The following is a 17,503-nucleotide window of genomic DNA, read 5'->3' as shown; positions in this document are numbered from 1 at the left end:
TATTATGAAAGTCTAGTAACTTTTGACGGAAAACTCTGTGTGATATGAGCCGGAAAACTTCAAAAAAAAATTTGTTCTTTTGAAAGAAATGCTTATATCTCCATGGGTATAAGAGGTACTTTCACAAAAATATAAAAATAAATTCTAGGTAGGTTTTTAACTTATTTCTGTAATTTATAGCTTATTCCCAGCTATTTACAATGAAAAATGATCAAAAAGATTTTTTTTTTGTTTCCTCAATTTGTTGTTTCTCCCCTAAATGAATAGTAGACTTAATTTTTGTTGGAAAATAGCGGCTGGAGTATACCTTTTAAGTGAAAAAAATTACAGAGCAATTAGTCTTTTATTTCTCGAAAAATTCCTAAAAATATGAATTTTTGAAAGTGTCCCAATACTTTTTGTCATATAGTATATATATATATATATATATATATATATATATATATATATATATATATATATATATATATATATATATATATTTATTTATTTATATATATATATATATATATATATATATGGGGAAAAAGAGAAAGTGAGACTCTCCTTTTGCTTCTGAAATAAAGAAATAGAATCGGATAATGTGATCCTTTTATTGTTAGAATCAGTAGCACAGATAAGGAAGTTTTAGGAATCAAAACCCCCGTGAACCATTGGTTTTAACTATAGCCTCCTAAACAAATATGTGGCATTTTGTGGGAAAAAACCGTTGTAGTTTTTAGGTAACTTTTTTCCCATTAGGGACCCCACATACTTGTTAAAACAAACCCCCTTTTCCCCATTGGCTTAACAGTAGTAGATGGTTCTTCATTGCTTCTTTTTTCTGTCTCTTTTCATACAATTAGATTACATCTAACTCCATATATCGAACTTCCACATATTGAAATTTTTTATATATCGAAATCCCAGCACATTTCCATGTTCATTACATAGAAAATTTGTTTCTATATATCGAAATTTTTCTCGAGACATTCGTAGATTTTTTTTCCACTTTAGACTGTTTGTCTCATGAAAAATGAAGGTTAGGGAAGAAAATTATGTTCACTAAAGGTTGCTATGAAACTCACAAGGAATCTGGGGTTGAGGGGTGTGAAGATAGGTTGTTGTTCCATTCTGGAGTTCTTAAATTCCGTCAAGTTCATTTCGAATCTTAGTTGTAAGTAGTAACACTGCAAAATCAGTTTCAGGTTATCCCTTTTGTCTGTTGATTATCATTTTTAGTCTTTTTAGCTTCAGTAAAAATTATTCAGGTTAAGTAGATTGGTTTTTTACTTTTTTCTCGATTACATTGTCAAAACGAAAATACCCTAATGTTGCGTATCAAGTTGAATTGCCAAAGACTGAAGTGTATGAAGGCACAAAAGTGTAATTTCTGTTAATTTTTTAATTCTTAACTTTCGTTTAATCCAATGTTCGTATAAATTAGAAATTGGGTTTCATACACGAAAATTAGCTTTATAATGTTTTAAAAGATGTTTGTGATAAGAAAGATTGTTTCTATATATCGAAATTTCTATATATCAAATTTTTTTCCGGCAATTTTCTACTTCGATATATGGAGGTCCGACTGTATTTTAGATAAAAACAGTCATTTTAAGGTTCAGCATAATCTTATGATAGGTACTTTTACTGTGTTGTATTAGTTTGCTTATCAAATTCTGCAAAAGCGACAGTTTTCATTAACTTCCATCAGACATTGGTTGGCATGAGAAATAAATGTCTGCTACACTATTTCAAAATTCTATAGTAATCCAACATTATAACATCAAAATGAACTTTTGAATCAATTTTTACATCACTGTTTATATGCTTATTACATTGTGCAAGGGCTGATAGAATTTTAATATAGAGGATGGGCAAGCATTCAAAGTAAGAAAAATGGTTTAAAATGTATATTTCTCTTATTATCATGTAAATGTTAAAATATCACTGCAGTATGTGTCTATATTGTAAGTGGCAAATATTAACACAGCTAAATATTTTATAAAATTAAATTTTTATTGTATTATTTTTATTTCACTTATTTACTTTTTTTATTCAATCACTGAAACAACAGTCGACTAAGCTATTTGTCAAGGGAAAGGCATGAATCTGATTCTACAGTAGAAGTAATTTAATTTTAGTACAAAGATGAAAGTTTGGGCTTTTTACAAATGCTTTAAAATTAGCTTGTGTTTAATAATTTGGTTCCAAGTTCCCCAATTTACTGCTCTTATTATTTAGCTCTTTCAAAATTGACACTAAAATTAGAGAGAAATGAACAATTTCAAAACATTGAAAAGAAAAATGTAATGAACAAATAATTTTTCATTGTTTTTGTTGGTGATTTTTGTAAAATCAAATTCTCAGCTCAGGACTCCCAACTAGTCCTTTTTCCCCCCTAAAAGTGCCTTGTTTAGTTTCAAGTACTTAAAAATTCAGTTTTTCAAAATGTGGTACCTTTTTTCCCATTTATCCTTAAATTTTCCCCTGTAGCCTCTTTTATCTAAAAAAGAACAATATGAATGTTGTTCACACACCTACTGTGAAATTTGTAAAGTTTTAATCAAATGGAGGGTGTGACAGCTAAAGTTCAAAACTATTGATTTGGTTAGAAGTAATAAATTCATTCAGTATATTTACTTGTCCTCTGCCAAAGTAATTTTAGTTTCAACAGTGACGTGCGGTCCGCCCAAGCAGAGCTTGGACACTATAAAAATAAATTTTCATTTCTCATTTGTATGTTCATCATTGACAGGAAATATGAATTATTAGTTTTTTCTTTTTCTTTCACTGAAAATAAGTTTTTAAAAAAATCTAGTAGTAGCTCTATGGCAATTTCCTGGGAAAACGTATCCCCAGGCAAGGAAAGAAATGAAGTAGAGCTGTTGCCATGTCAACACAGTGATGCCTGCCCTCGCTCCAATCCAATGATAAGAGACCGCTGTTGGGGCTTCTTCAGATTCAAAACCAAGCAAGCAGTTCCCCACATGGGGAAGCAGGGTTGCCAGATTGCGATGTTTTGAGCCAAATTCGAGTAATTTGGCCTTTTTTTAAAGTGGCTGGATTGAAAAAAATCGTTTGTTTTCTAGGCTTTTTTTTTTTTGTATTTTGCATAACTTTAAACAACCTTTTGACATAAGATGAAGTTTTTTAGACTTAGATTTGTTTTTCAAGTTCTTCCTACCTTTTTAAAAAATATATTTGCTCTTTTTTAATCATTCTTCAGCTTGCTGTTGACATTTTGATGATAAATGTTTTTGTCTTCCCAATGGGCATAGGCAATGACTCTCAGTAGCTGTAGCATTTATTATTCCAAGGTGATCGAGCTGTTCTCTATCGTAGAACCACAAGTTTCGCATCACACTCCCCACCTGAACTCTAACGAGTTCACTGACAAATTTTACTAATTATATCATTGTTGTATAGGACATTACACAATAATAAATTGATATACCAATTAAAGTATAACATTACCAAATATGTACTAATATTTACCACGCTTCTTAATTTGAGTTCATGCCAGGGAGCATTGAAGGGCTGTTGCCATCCTAAATCAAATAATTTTCCACACACTCCCCACCATGAACTCTCAAGAGGTCATCAATATCCTATTATTATTAGAAATACATCCTTAGAATATACTTTTTTTTTTAACAACTCACACAACACATTTTTCGATTCTGTAATAGAATATTTTGCTTCTAATGAATGAAGAATGGAATTCATTTATAAATGAGTTGTTAAGTTAAATGCAGTAATTGCTTCTAAAAACTCTAAATTTTTTGGCATTTTAGTAGTATTTTATAATGTTGCAAATTTTTGACCCCAGTTTCAGTCATCATTTGATTTCTTAATGTGTTGCTAGTATGCATTTCTAATGTATTTTTGTGATTAAAATTTTTTGTATTACATCTGTACAAGTGTTGTATTACATCTGTTTTTGCTGCATAAAAAATGTTCTATTCAACATGAGAGTTACTAGTATTGACACGCTTTACTCAGAAAACGCAGATATACTGCAAACAAATATTATAAAGCATAAGTAATAATGTGAAGACGATTGGACATTACAGTTGCTTGGGCATTTGCTTGCTCCACCGCACGTGCCTGAGTTTCAACTAATTTTTCAGCTGATTGTAAATAATTTACAAAGTGGCCGATTACAGATTACTGCCCATTACTCAGTGCATTTCTAGTTTAATCCCTTAAAAATTTTTAAAAAATCTCTTTTTGGTTTGTTTTTTTATAGAATTCAAATCATTTTTCTCTCTAAGGACAAACTAAAAATATGTTGGGAGCCATGAATGCTCTGTTACGATATTATGATTTTTGAAAAAGGTTCATTTACCATATTCCAATTTTTTTTGTTTCTGTTAGCAATTTTTGTTAACTATTTCTTCTATTCTAAAATTGTATATAATTAATTTATGCATTTCTTCAGTTTTAACTCGCATTTTTCACACTTTTATTTTCAGACACAAGTTTATCCTTCTAGGGAGAGGATGTTTATGAAGCCAACTGACATAAATCCTCCCCCCAAAACAGCTGGAAGTTATAGGAATCATCCACCTCGCTCACCATGTTTGAGTTCAAAATCTGATACTCACCGTTCTCTTCAAACTTATAAATCACTTCCTCAGTTGAATCATGCAAAAGATGATGAGGTAATAATGCTCTAAATAAAATTTAGTTTCGTTCTCTTTATCATCAGATTTCCTATTTTTTGCTCTCACCTTGGTTTAACTTTCTCCTAAAATTAACCTTTCACCTAACTAGTCTAGTAAGACTAGTCTTATAACTAGTCTTAGTATAGCCTAAATACTTATAACTATTGTATGTGTAATATACATTGTGAATGGAATAGCTAGTTGCAACAACTGCACTGTTGCAACTGCAAATTTCACAGATACTATACCAAACAGCAGATGATGGACAAAAATTGTTGCAAAAAAAAAAAAAAAAATATATATATATATATATATATATATATATATATTCATGCTAGGCTACCCTCAGTACTTGGAAAATCCTTAAATTTTATTTTTTCAGTTAAGAGTCCTTAAAAATAATTGAAAATAGAATAAGGTCTGAAAAGTACTTCAACTTCAGAGCCATAATGAAATGGTATACTATTTTTTGAAAAATTATTCTTTAATGCTCCTGGGCAGCTGTACTTACTATTATTATTTTTTTTTTTACTGTCAAACTGCATATACACTTGGCACCTTGACAGCTATCTCATACAAAACTTTAGGGCTATTGATGCATCGCAAAGAGCCCGTGTACATCTCATATCATTAAACAGGGTTAGATTTTTTTCTCTAAACCGATGCATCAATACTGCACCGACCATAAACCCAAACACTGATATACACTGTACAGACACCCGTCCACGAAAATTGCTGTTTTAATCCCTAATGTTTTCACATTAATGTTGAATTAGCAGAAGTGTCCAGCCAATCTGGCTTAACAAGGATTATGAGAAGAGTTAATAAAATTAAACTTTTCAAACAAGCGCTGGTGGAAGTATCATTAGTGAATAAAGACCTTCACTTTCTCAAAATATGCCAGAAATACATTTTTTTTTAAAGCTCTTTGCAGAAAATATATTGATAAACAAAGTTTTGCATGCAATTCCACACACACACACAAAAAAAGTTTAAAGTGCAAAGTAGCTATAACAGTTGCAGGCATGTACTTTTGTGTTAAATGCATGATGGCGATTAAAAGATGGGGCCCTTAATATCATGAAAGAATTTACACATATATGCACAAATCATTATGCACACACAAATGACCCCTTCACAAATTTCTAATTCCGAAAACAGCCATTTTAAATATCAAGTATTTGATTCTGATGCATTTGACTAAATAATACATTTTACAGGAGCTTAAACTCAATTATTGTTTTGTTGTAGTTTTATTGAACATAGAAATTACAGACAAAAATGAGATAATTCCAATTAGCCACACAGCATGACAAGTAACAAAGCAAAATATAAATTTAATCAATGGGGTATACTTCACATATTTCTTAGGGCATTTTTCTGCCTATATACAGAAATTTAATAAGCTCGCATTTGGAGTATGCTTATTCCGATTTATTCTCCATATCTTAAGAAAGATATTAACTTATTTGGAAGGGTTTGAATGAACACTATTTGATTTGTAAATTGACTTTCAGAATAAGATGGTTCAGATTAAAATGTTTTATGTGTATATTTTTGAGCAAATGAGATTTACAGGGAACATAATCCAGTTATTTATAGTAAATTTATTAAAATTGAGGATATTGGTGATTAAATTTCTACACAATTTTACAAAGGTCATTGTTTTAAGTTTTTCTTGAAATCAGGAGAACAACAGGATTGTAAGCATTTGGAATATTTATGGAAAGAAGCTGTTGCTTACATAGAAATGAATAGTTTTAAGAGGACACTTGATTTTCATTGGGGGTTAATAAATTGACTAGGACCAGCCTGGCAGAGCCTGTTGCTGGTCATCTTTTTTGTATAATAAAGGTATATTGCACTCTGTTGCATGCATATTATTTTTTTACTACTAAAATTCTAACTGCAACTTTAAAATTCATACTGAAATGTTTTTAAAACTTTTAAGATAAATGTGAAGATTTTTCCTTTTTTTCAATAAAAAAAAAATATCTTTTTCTTGTATTTATTTAAAATTATTTAATAACATTTGAAATTTCCAAATTTGTGGCATTTTTCATGATACAGTAAACTCTTGATTATCAGCGCTCGGATTATCTGCAGGTCTTTTAACATTTTTTGTTCTTCAAGGGTGGTGACTTATGATTATGTTATTGCTTGTTTTTAGCTTTTACATATATTTTTTGCAAAAAATGTCATTGTTTTAGCTATAACTTAAATGTATGTGTGAGTTTTAATCTTATTTTTTAGCTATTGTATTCACTAGTATAGTTTTTTACCTATAATTCGGATTATCCGCGGTTTCGGTTACTGTGCCACCCTAATCCGCGGATAATCGGGAGTTTACTGTACTCTAAATACTTTAATTCATTTGCATATTATGTTGCAGACAACACAATATTCTCATAATGAAGAATTAAGTCCTAGAAGTGATGATTTGTCTGAAAAATCGTACCACACCTATTGTAAGAATAGCCAGGATGATTTAAAATCTGAAAAGAAGCTTCGCCTAGGCCATATACCTAATTAGTAAGTAACGTTTCTTTAATATTTTGTTTTGTTGTTATATAATATTTTTTTTATTATTTATTGTATCTTATGTATAAGTGGAGTGCAAAAAACTTCCAAATTTTGAGGCTACCAATTTTTTTTTACAATACATTAGAAAACTGAAAATGAGAATTAAAAGATACAATGTACCTACCTTAAAATCAAAATTATAAGATTTTTCACAAGACATTTTTATTCAATAATTTCAATAATTAACCTGCAATTAGTAGAGTTCATTTTGCAAATGCCACTCTACAAAGAGCACCAATGCCATTACTGTACATGCTCGCCAATATAGCATGACAAGACAACAGTTTAATTGTAAAGTGCAGAGTTCACATTTAAATTTGATGTGGCCACTACTGAAGCACTGCCTACTACTGGTGTTATACCTTATATCTGATCCAATCGAAGTTCAACAAGTGGAATGAAAATTGTCCTGGTGTTTGATCTGTTAGCTAAATTTGCTTAATGCATGAATATTAAAAGGGTTTTTTCTTTAAAAATACAGTGAAATCCCATTACAACAAATAGCAATACAACGAAATATCTGTTACATCAAATGAAAGGTTCGGTCCCGTTTTAAAACCTTGTGATATCTAAATCTTGTAAATAGTAAAGTAAATCTAGTTGATTTAAAAAATATAGGTTTATCATAGTTTACAAACTTTGACCTGACCCCACACACATTAACCTCAAATAAAAATAAAAAAAAATATTTTCATGGTACCAAACTAAATTATTTTGATAGCTTTAATAAACCAAATACCATCATATAATCAGCATCTAAAAAAATTTTATGCTTAAATTCTTTGCCCTTAATATTAATTATTGAAAATTAAATAAGTGGATGTTTTTTTTTTTTTGGTCGTATGGAATTTTACTTGGTAATCTATCGCCTTCATTTTCTACTTTTCTTCAGCAGTAATTGCTTGGTTTCTATAGAAGTCAGAATATGTAAACTTGTGTTTATGTTATAACTGTAAAAAAATTCTGTAACGCTGTCTTCTCCATACTGTGAATGTCTACCATATAAATGCTGATACCGCTCAATGTAGAACATACAGGGGAAGCCATTCCGCCTTGTCTCCCTCCTCTATACCTTAAGGAACCTGACATCCAGTCCTGAGGACATCCTCACCCCAGGATGTCCAGAGAACACCCAAGGTTAAAAGCATTTAAATCAGCAATTGTTACCCACCATAGGCAGTGTTGAGCTGCTGCAGGTGGTGAACGTGGGTTGGTGAGCGAAGCGAGCAGAAGGTGGAGCCCCCTAGTATAACTGAAAAAATGAAACTTGTTTTATCACATCTAAAGCAGCTATCAATATAATTCAACATTTAACATATGTCATTAGGGTGGCGACAGATCAGGGAGATCAGGGAAAATTCAGGGAACTTTATCACTCAGGGAAGAATCAGGGAAATATCAGTGAATTTTGAAAAAATAATAAAAAATCAGGGAAAATCGATTAAATGAAGAAAAAGATTTTTTTTTTCTTTGCAAAATGAAATACTTTAATTCCTTACGAATTTTCCGCCAATTATTTGGTTAAAAAAAGTAAAATTAATGAAGTGAGATCATACAATGCCGCATATTTGTGCATTTTTTTCCTCAATGTCAAAGCATTCAATCTTAGGATGAGCTTCCTAAGATTGCTTCTGTGTCTATAAAGTTGTTTATTTTAGCAAGCTTAAATTTTCCTTCCACGCATTCCATGCTATGTAACATAAACTTCCCTACAGTCAAAAAGGAAGCCATCATTAATGACTTTGCTCCCACGCTTTTACTCATTGTCTTGGAAGTAATTAGCATACTGTTGTCACAATTTCAAGAAAAAATCTTTGTTTTTTAAATTAATGCTGATAAAATCTTAAAAGTTATCAATTGGCATTTTTAATTTAATTGCTAAAATTGAATGTAGACTGAAAATCAAATTTTTTTTTACCATGGTATTATTCGCTGTCACTTCAGATCAGAGGCGGCGATTGGAACTAAAAAGTGGAAAGGGGGGAGGAGCAAAAAAAAAAAACAACTAAAAACCACAGGACTATTTTTAGCGGCAGCAAAAAATTGAAAAAAAAGGAGGGGGGGGAGTACAAATTTTTGCTAGAGCTGGTTTTGAGAGCACATGTTTGGTAATTGATGTAAAGCTAACAACTTAACTCACGTTTTTATTAAGATTTTGATGAATTTTGTACTCAATAACTTTCCCCGAAGAAACATTTAGACATGAATTAGACTTGCATGATTTACTCCAAAGTATTTTGAGATGTCAAACAATTAATACTTTCATTGAACAAGTATGGCTTGTTTAAGTTAATCAATTGATTTACAAATATCTAAACAATGAATACATGAACTAAAACTTACTGCTTGAGTTAAATAATGTTTAATAAACAGATATGCAAAGTAAAACAAATAATTACTTATTTTCTGAAAACTTTGAGATTTCTGCTTTTTTTTTTATACTTTCTGGTTTTAGATTCTAAATTGAAAAAAAAAAGAACCATAAAAGGGGGGGGGAGTCGTTACCTTGCCCTCTTTCCCCCAAATCGCTGCAACTGCTGCAGATTATATGAAAGGTCTTTCTTTTCAGACTTTAAAACTCTTTTATTTTAAAACCATATACATAACAAATTTGAAATTAATAATTGCTTTTGCATTTCAATATTGTTTGTTGCTAAAGTAATCTAAGATTTTTTTTTCGACAACTAATGAAATCATTTGAAATTGAGTTGTGTACATAAGTAAATATTTTTGTTATTTTTAATAGTTAAAATGCTGTATTCATTCATTAATACCTAAGTTCTTGATTGCAGAATAGTTCAATATTACTGGTTGTTGAAAGATTTAAATTTGTTTTACATAAATATGTCTATTCTGCCGCGTTCAAGTAAAGAGCAGTAACTGCAAATTTTTCATTTTTCTGCATTTTTGTCATCTATTGTACGTTATCTTTATTGCATGCTCACTTATTTGGTTTCTACTGAAAAAAGGCGCAAAAAAAACGTGTAATTCCAACATTTTCCTGTTGTTAGTTCTGAATCCAATGCACATTTCTTCAAATATCTCAAAAACTAATTTCTGTAGATACTGCCGTTTACCTGCACATGGCAGTATTATTTACGTAAGTAAAACTACGTTACTTCTATACTTTAACTATCACTTGTTACTCTTGCAGTAACAATTATACTGCTTGAAAATTCAGTTCAAGATTATTTCCATTTAAATTTTTTAGTTTTATCATGATTAGATATGTCTTTACGGGTGGTTTTAATAATTTCTTAGATTTCTTATATTAACTAGTTCCTGAAAGTAAAGTATTTGTTTTAGATTTCCTATAATATTTCTCTGTCGATAATTTAATATACTATTTTTACCAAAAAAAGGAGCATCTTTTCAAAATATATTTTTAATTAACAGCCCACACTGCATTTTATTAATATGCAATGTTTTTCATGTAGGGCAAAGAAAGGAAACCATTATCATTGTCAACCTAAATCAGGGAAATTTGGTGACTTTAATCTTGGGAAAAGTCAGGGAACTTTTTTTTCTAGTTCCTGTCACCACCCTGGTCATGGATTTAGGGACTGTCAACTGTATTACGCCATCAATAGACATCCTAACTGGATATAGTAGCCAAAGTCAAGCTCATCCAGTGAAAAAAAATAAGGCCAACTTATAGCCTATATTTGATAAGCACATTCCACTCATTTTATATTTATATTGTTACAATATCATTATCAAAAATAAATTTTATTGTTTAGAAACTGACAAAACAAACTTTTAGCAACATTATACCCATATTTAAAAATGTCAACTAAAATTTTTATTGTTAAGTTCAAAATTCTGATGTAGATTTAATTTGTTCACATGGTTTATCTGAGGTGTCTTGAATGAGCTAGTTACTTGAAATTTCGCTGAAATTCAATCAAGATGTTAAGGAGGTGATTCTGAATCTGTTTTAAATCTTGTTTTTTAGCTCTTCAAATAATAACGACTTAGTTGATAGATTATAGTAAAAATTATTAAAAGATGAACTATTCTTATTATTCCTAGTTAAAATTGTTACAATGTCTTTTTCCCCTAAAATTTTAATTAATCCTTTTTGAAATTTGTTCATTGTGAAAAAAAAAAGTTATTTGTCTTTTATTCTTTCATTATATGTGTTTTTTTTTTTTTTAATGTATTTTTAAATTCTCATACTTTTTTCAGCCAATATTTTTTAAAAACTTAGGATAAATATTTACTTTTTAAAGAATTGGTTTTCATAATTATAATAGCTAATGTAACAAAACTATTTATTTTATTTCCTTTTCTGTCAGTTTTCCTTGAATTGAAACTTATTGTACGTTTGTTTTGAAATGAAATCAAGCTCATTTACCGTAGCACCTCATTTAACGGCTCTTTGGTTACAACCATTGTAAATTGCTGATACCAATGTATTTTTAATAAAGTCTACCCAGCTTGCTTTTAATATGCTTAAATGTTGACCTTGTTTTTAATGTCATTTTTCCTACAATTTCGTGTTCGGCTTTATTCATCTCCAAGCGGAATTCTATAGACACTTAAGTGGGAAAAAATCATAAAGTCTCTGAAATAGTTCCCTTATCCCATCAGCAAACACTACAAGCATAATTAGATTTATTGGCCTTAAGTTATGTGTCTTTAGTTTCTTCAATCTCAACAAATTAATTATTCAGTAACACATGTGTAGGTTTGAAACGGACAACATTTAGCAAGCTAATGTTTAAAAAAACAGGCTCAGATATCAGTCATGAAATAAAACGTGCTCTTAAAAGTAGTGATATAGACTAAAACCTTGAAAGCCTACCTGCCTATTATTATTGCAGATTTGAACATTTTTACTTTAGTACCACAATTTTACAAAACCAATGCAATTGAGTAATGACCAATAAAAGAAGATTTTTGAACAGAAATGAAACTTTTCTAGGGCTACCCTTTAATTCCAAATTTTTTAGGTGATGAATTCTCATTTCCAATTACAAAAACTTTTCAAAACAGATGCCATAATTTGTTTAAAAACATCAAAAGTAGCTGCTATGAAAGATGTAATGAAAGATTCAATACCTTAAAGATGCAGCATGGGATAATTAATACATAAACCATTAGTTAGCTTCACCAGTAGCTACTCTGGCTGTTTCTTGGTTTTGGGAAAAGTTGTGGGAAAAAGTTTTCCACCAAGTTGCAAGATGTGAATAATAGTGAAAAAAATTCAAATTTGGAATCAGGAATAGCATAGCGGTTTTCTTAGATGCCATTTATGGCCCTGTTAGATCTTAATTCTGCATGCATTTTTCAAGGTTTTGGCACCTTAGTCAATTTTGTGTCCCTGTTTGATATCGAGAATGATGTAGTGGGAATATGTTAGTGCTGTAAACTTATACAGTTAAAAAAAATCATATTCTATCTACTATGTTTCATAAAGCTTATTCAAAGTAATTTGGTTGTATAAATATTCTTAAATCCAAGTCTATTTACATTTTACTCCTTGTAATTTGATTTACCATCTCTAAAACCAACAGCCTTTATAATGTGTCCTTAATTTTAACTTCACAACTATGTTATGCCATCAATACACATTCTAACTGGACATAGTAAACCAAACTCAAGCACATCCACTGAAAACAAATGAGACCATTGTCATTATAGCTGAAGTTGACTGTATCTAATTTTACTAATCATTAGTTTAAAACATTTTTGACACAATATTTGACTTTTTCGTGCACTCATTTTATTGCATTTATTTATTTTTAGCCTAACTGAAAGGAAAAAGCAGTGGGAAATTGAGAGGGAAAGACAAATTAAACTTTTGGAAGAAGCTAGCATACCACCTGGTCATACTTTGTTGCCTGATGAAGAACGCTTAGAAACTCTAGAGCTTCTAAAGAAAAGTAAAAAATATTATATTATTATATCAACCTACACATTTCTAAGAATGTGCATGCTTTTTTTTCAATCTTGTACTTGTGCTGTTCTGTAACAATTTTTAGCTAATCCATTTCTTTGTCTCTTTTTTTACTTAATATGTTTTCCCCAATTTCATTAGCTTTTTGTCATGATGCTGCATTTTAAATACTAATATACAAATACAAAAGTGACGACCAGCAACAGGCTCTGGGCCCAGCTAGACAAGTCCTAGTCAATTTACATTCCCCAGTGAAGATCAATGGCCCTCTTAAAACTGTCTACTCCCTTGCTCATTACCACCTCTTCCGGTAAACTGTTCCAAGGTTCCACTACACTGCTAAAATAATAATTTTTCCTAATATCCATGTTAGCCTGAGATTTAAATAGCTTAAAACAATGACCCCTTTTCCTGTTTTCAGTGCTAAAATTCAGCCCCGTAACATCTTTCGTTTTAATAAGTTTAAACAGCTGAATCATGTCCCCTCGGTCTCTTCTTTGCTCAAGACTGTGCATTTTAAGCCTTCTAAGCCTGGAATCATAATCTAAGTGGGAAAGTCCATTTATTAGCCTTGTAGCCCGCCTTTGAACCCTTTCCAATACATTAATGTCTTTCTTAAGATAAGGAGACCAAAACTGAACAGCATGCTCTAAATGGGATCTTACCAAACTTCTATATAAGGGCAGAAGAACTTCTTTAGATTTGTTTGAAATAGATCTATTGATAAACCCAAGCATCTTATTGACTTTGTTGCTAGCAATGCTGCACTGCTGGCTAAACTTTAAATCCTGACTTATTAAGACCCCCAGATCAGTAACTTTGTCTGCCTGACTAATGACTGAACCTTGCAAATAATAACTTATACACTTATTTCCATGCCCTAAATGTAGCACTTGACATTTCCCAACATTAACAGCCATACCCCATTTATCAGCCCACTCCGTAATATGATCTAGATCCTCTTGCAGCTGATTTGCTTGTTCTTCATTTTCTACAGTCCCCATAACTTTGACATCATCAGCAAAACAATTCATGTTCCCAGAAATATTTTTGTGAATATCGTTCACAAAGACAATGAACAAAACAGGCCCTAAAACTGATCCTTGAGGAACCCCGCTTAAGACCTCACTCCAATTAGAATAATTTCCCCTTACAACTACTCTTTGTTTCCTTCGGGTCAGCCAGTTTTTTACCCAAATGAAAGTTTTCTCTCCTATTCCTATATCAGCTAATTTGCTAAGTAGAGCAACATGCGGTACCTTATCGAAAGCTTTTTGAAAATCAATGTAAACAACATCTACAGGCTTCTTATTGTCCAAAGCCATGGTAACTTTGTCATAGAAATGTAATAAATTAGTTGCACAAGATTTACCTTTCCTGAAACTGTACTGAAAACTAGTCAATAGATTATTAGTCTCTAGAAAATTTACTATCTTAATTTTCATCAACGTTTCAAAAATTTTGCAAACCACCGAAGTTAAACTCACAGGTCTATAATTTCCCGCACTCCCTTTAAACCCTTTCTTGAAGAGCGGTGTAATGTTAGCCAGCTTCAGTCCTCTGGCACTGTCCCTGAATTATAAGAAGCATTGAAAATGTTTGCGATTACATCTGCTAATTCCTCTGCACATTCAACTAAAATTTTTGGATAAATATTATCTGGTTCCGGAGCCTTAGTCTCTTTAATTTTTTTCAAATGAAGTAAAACGTCATCCCTGGAAAATACAAAGTCCTCAAGCTGTACTATAGCTTGTGTCTTGTTGGTGTCAACTGTTGAGATACAGTTATCATTAAAAACACTCGAAAAAAGTTATTAAGAACATTAGCAATATCACTATCGTCCTGAATTTAAATTCGGTGCTCATCAACCAGTGGCCCAATATGACTATTTCGAACTTTCCCCAAATTAGCGTATGCAAAAAACCTCTTGGGATTCCTGTTTATGTTATCTGCCAGTCTTTGCTCCAACTCTCTTTTCTGAATCCGTACCAAATACTTAAATTTACGCCTTGCCTTACAATATTGGAGCCTATCTGCACTGTGACCTGTTTCTCTAAACCTATGAAAAGCAGCTTGCTTGTAATTTATAGCGTCTTTAGTTTCCCTGGAGAACCACATTGGCCAGTGTGGCTACTGTTGTGCCACAACAGTAGTATAAAAACTACTACTGTTGAAGGTTTTAAGCAGGACTGCGGAGTCATTGGAAAAGTGACCGACTCTGACTCCTATACCCCAAAATCCGTCCGCCTCTGCAAGCACTGTCAGAGTTATAAACTTAGATGAAAAATGAAACCTACCACTTCCCACTCTGACTCTGCATCCCTGGTTTTAAGTAAGATCAACTTGGTTCAGATAGTTTTTAAAATTCACTTAAAATCCTTGAGAGTATTTAACAGGATCCTCAAAATATTCATTACTTTTGCATAAGTTTCTTAATTTCATGCAAAGTTTTAATTCATATTTTTAAGAAGCAGTGCTTTATGTGATATGAGTACTAATAGTAAATGTGATAAAAAGACATATTTTCATTTTAGAAGCCTTTTTTTCCTTTGAATTGAAAGTGTAGTCTTTATTTGTCATAAACATATTGTAACATAAACAAAAGAAGGGGGCGCTTAGAAGTAATTTTTAAAAAATTAAATTTCCAGCAAACAAAGATTTGTAGCCTTTTTTCTCAAATATCATCCGCAGACGACATGTATTTGTGATTTTAGCTATCATCACCTTATTTTAAAATATTTCTCGGTGCTTATTAGCATTTTAGGGTTAATGCTGGTTTATCATGGCCGAATATGGTGGTTTATGGTGGCATTTAGTTTTTAATCAGTGTTGCAGACAACCGAAACAAATTCTGCTGCTATGCACTTAAGCAACAGCAAATATAAAACTTATCTAATAATTGATCTTATTATATTCCTCTCTCTCTCTCTCTCTCTCTCTCTCTATATATATATATATATATATATATATATATATATACTTTTTATTCCTATATTTCTTATACTCATAGACCAAGAAGAATTACTCCAGAATTTATCAGCTTTGCCAGTCAGAAATGATACCATAAGACTGAGAAGCTATAAGGAAGACCTTGAACGACAACTTGCAAAAGTTGAAGAAGGAATAAAAATATTTTCACGCCCTAAAGTTCTAATAAAAAATGATACATAACACCAAGCACCTTTATAACAATATTGATTGTTATTTGCCTTCATATTTGTACATGAATTGTCTTACACGACGTCTAAAGCCTGATATGTGCTTTAGTTATTTATTAGAATGTTTCCCTTTGAAAATGACTTTTATATTAGTGTGCACACAGGAAGTATTGGGTTGCACCACACGTTACATATTCTAGTCTTGTTAGAGTATTGAAAATGTTTTCAAATTATACTTGCATTAAATAAAAAGTACTTCTGAATATTGGTAGTTAATGTATTAAAATAATTTAAAAACACTTTTTAGTGTTGGGGATTTGTTAAAGATAAAATACTATTCTGTAAACCGTTTTTAGTTTCTTCTCACAAATATTTGGTTGCAAATGCATTATCTCTTAAAAATGTAATAAAATAATTTAAGTCCATGTAGAAAATGAGATAACTGTTATGACTTGCTCTAAAAATTGAATATGAGTGCTAACTGATTTTATTTCTTTCTTTTTGTAGTTTTCAAAATTCCTAGTTTGCATTACAAGTATTCATTTTTTCAGAATTTGTAAAAGGAATTTGCATGTTATTTGGTATTGCAAAAAAAAATTTTGGATTTTGGTAATCAATATGAAAACAATTGTTAAATATTTTTAATGCTGTATATTTGTTGAAGATAAAGTGCTTTACTGATTCTTGTGATCTTTTCTAGTTAGTTTGTTAGAAGATTTCCTTGCAAATAAATTCTATCCATAAAATTTTAAAAAATACTTCAATCACCACCACAGGAAATGAAAACTGTTATAACACACTCTACAAACTGAATGTCACCGTTAATTCTCTTTTTTCTTGTGCTGTAGTGTTCAAGTTTTCTAATTTACAAAACAAATGTTAATTTTTTAAAGATTTGTGAATGAATTTGCATATTATGAGAAACCATCTGAAATTAAAAGTTTCTTTGATTTTGAGATTCTTTTAGTGGATACATAAAATTTTGCTGATAACGAGCACAAAGGGACAACTGAGTGTTCATACAAAGCAGGTTCACAGGAATTTTTTTAAAAATTCTTACTTATTTATTTTATTTATTTATTTATTTATTTTTGCTGCACTAAAGAAGTTAATTAACTTGCCTTCAATCACAGAACGTATAAGCAATTCCATGTCAGATCAATCAAAAAAAAGTTAAATTTGGTGTTATCATTTTTGATTTTAACAAAATT

At 30.8% G+C, this 17,503-nt stretch overlaps 1 protein-coding gene across 1 annotated transcript in view; it reads left to right on the top strand.

Annotated features, from left to right (window-relative positions):
- Window positions 1-17,286, top strand: part of LOC129222032 (enkurin domain-containing protein 1-like) — a 31,356-nt gene extending 14,070 nt beyond the window's left edge. Inside the window, exons 4-7 of the mRNA XM_054856449.1 lie at window positions 4,458-4,646; window positions 7,042-7,181; window positions 12,984-13,120; window positions 16,145-17,286. Of these exons, the coding sequence (XP_054712424.1) occupies window positions 4,458-4,646; window positions 7,042-7,181; window positions 12,984-13,120; window positions 16,145-16,305 (627 nt within the window). The 3' untranslated portion in view covers window positions 16,306-17,286. The remainder of the gene's footprint in view (window positions 1-4,457; window positions 4,647-7,041; window positions 7,182-12,983; window positions 13,121-16,144) is intronic.
- The last annotated feature ends 217 nt before the right edge of the window (window positions 17,287-17,503 follow it).

Source organism: Uloborus diversus, chromosome 5 (genome assembly GCF_026930045.1).
Source record: "Uloborus diversus isolate 005 chromosome 5, Udiv.v.3.1, whole genome shotgun sequence".
NCBI classification, from domain to species: domain Eukaryota; kingdom Metazoa; phylum Arthropoda; class Arachnida; order Araneae; family Uloboridae; genus Uloborus; species Uloborus diversus.
Note: the sequence above shows the minus strand (reverse complement) of the source record. Positions and strands in the feature narration are given on the sequence as shown.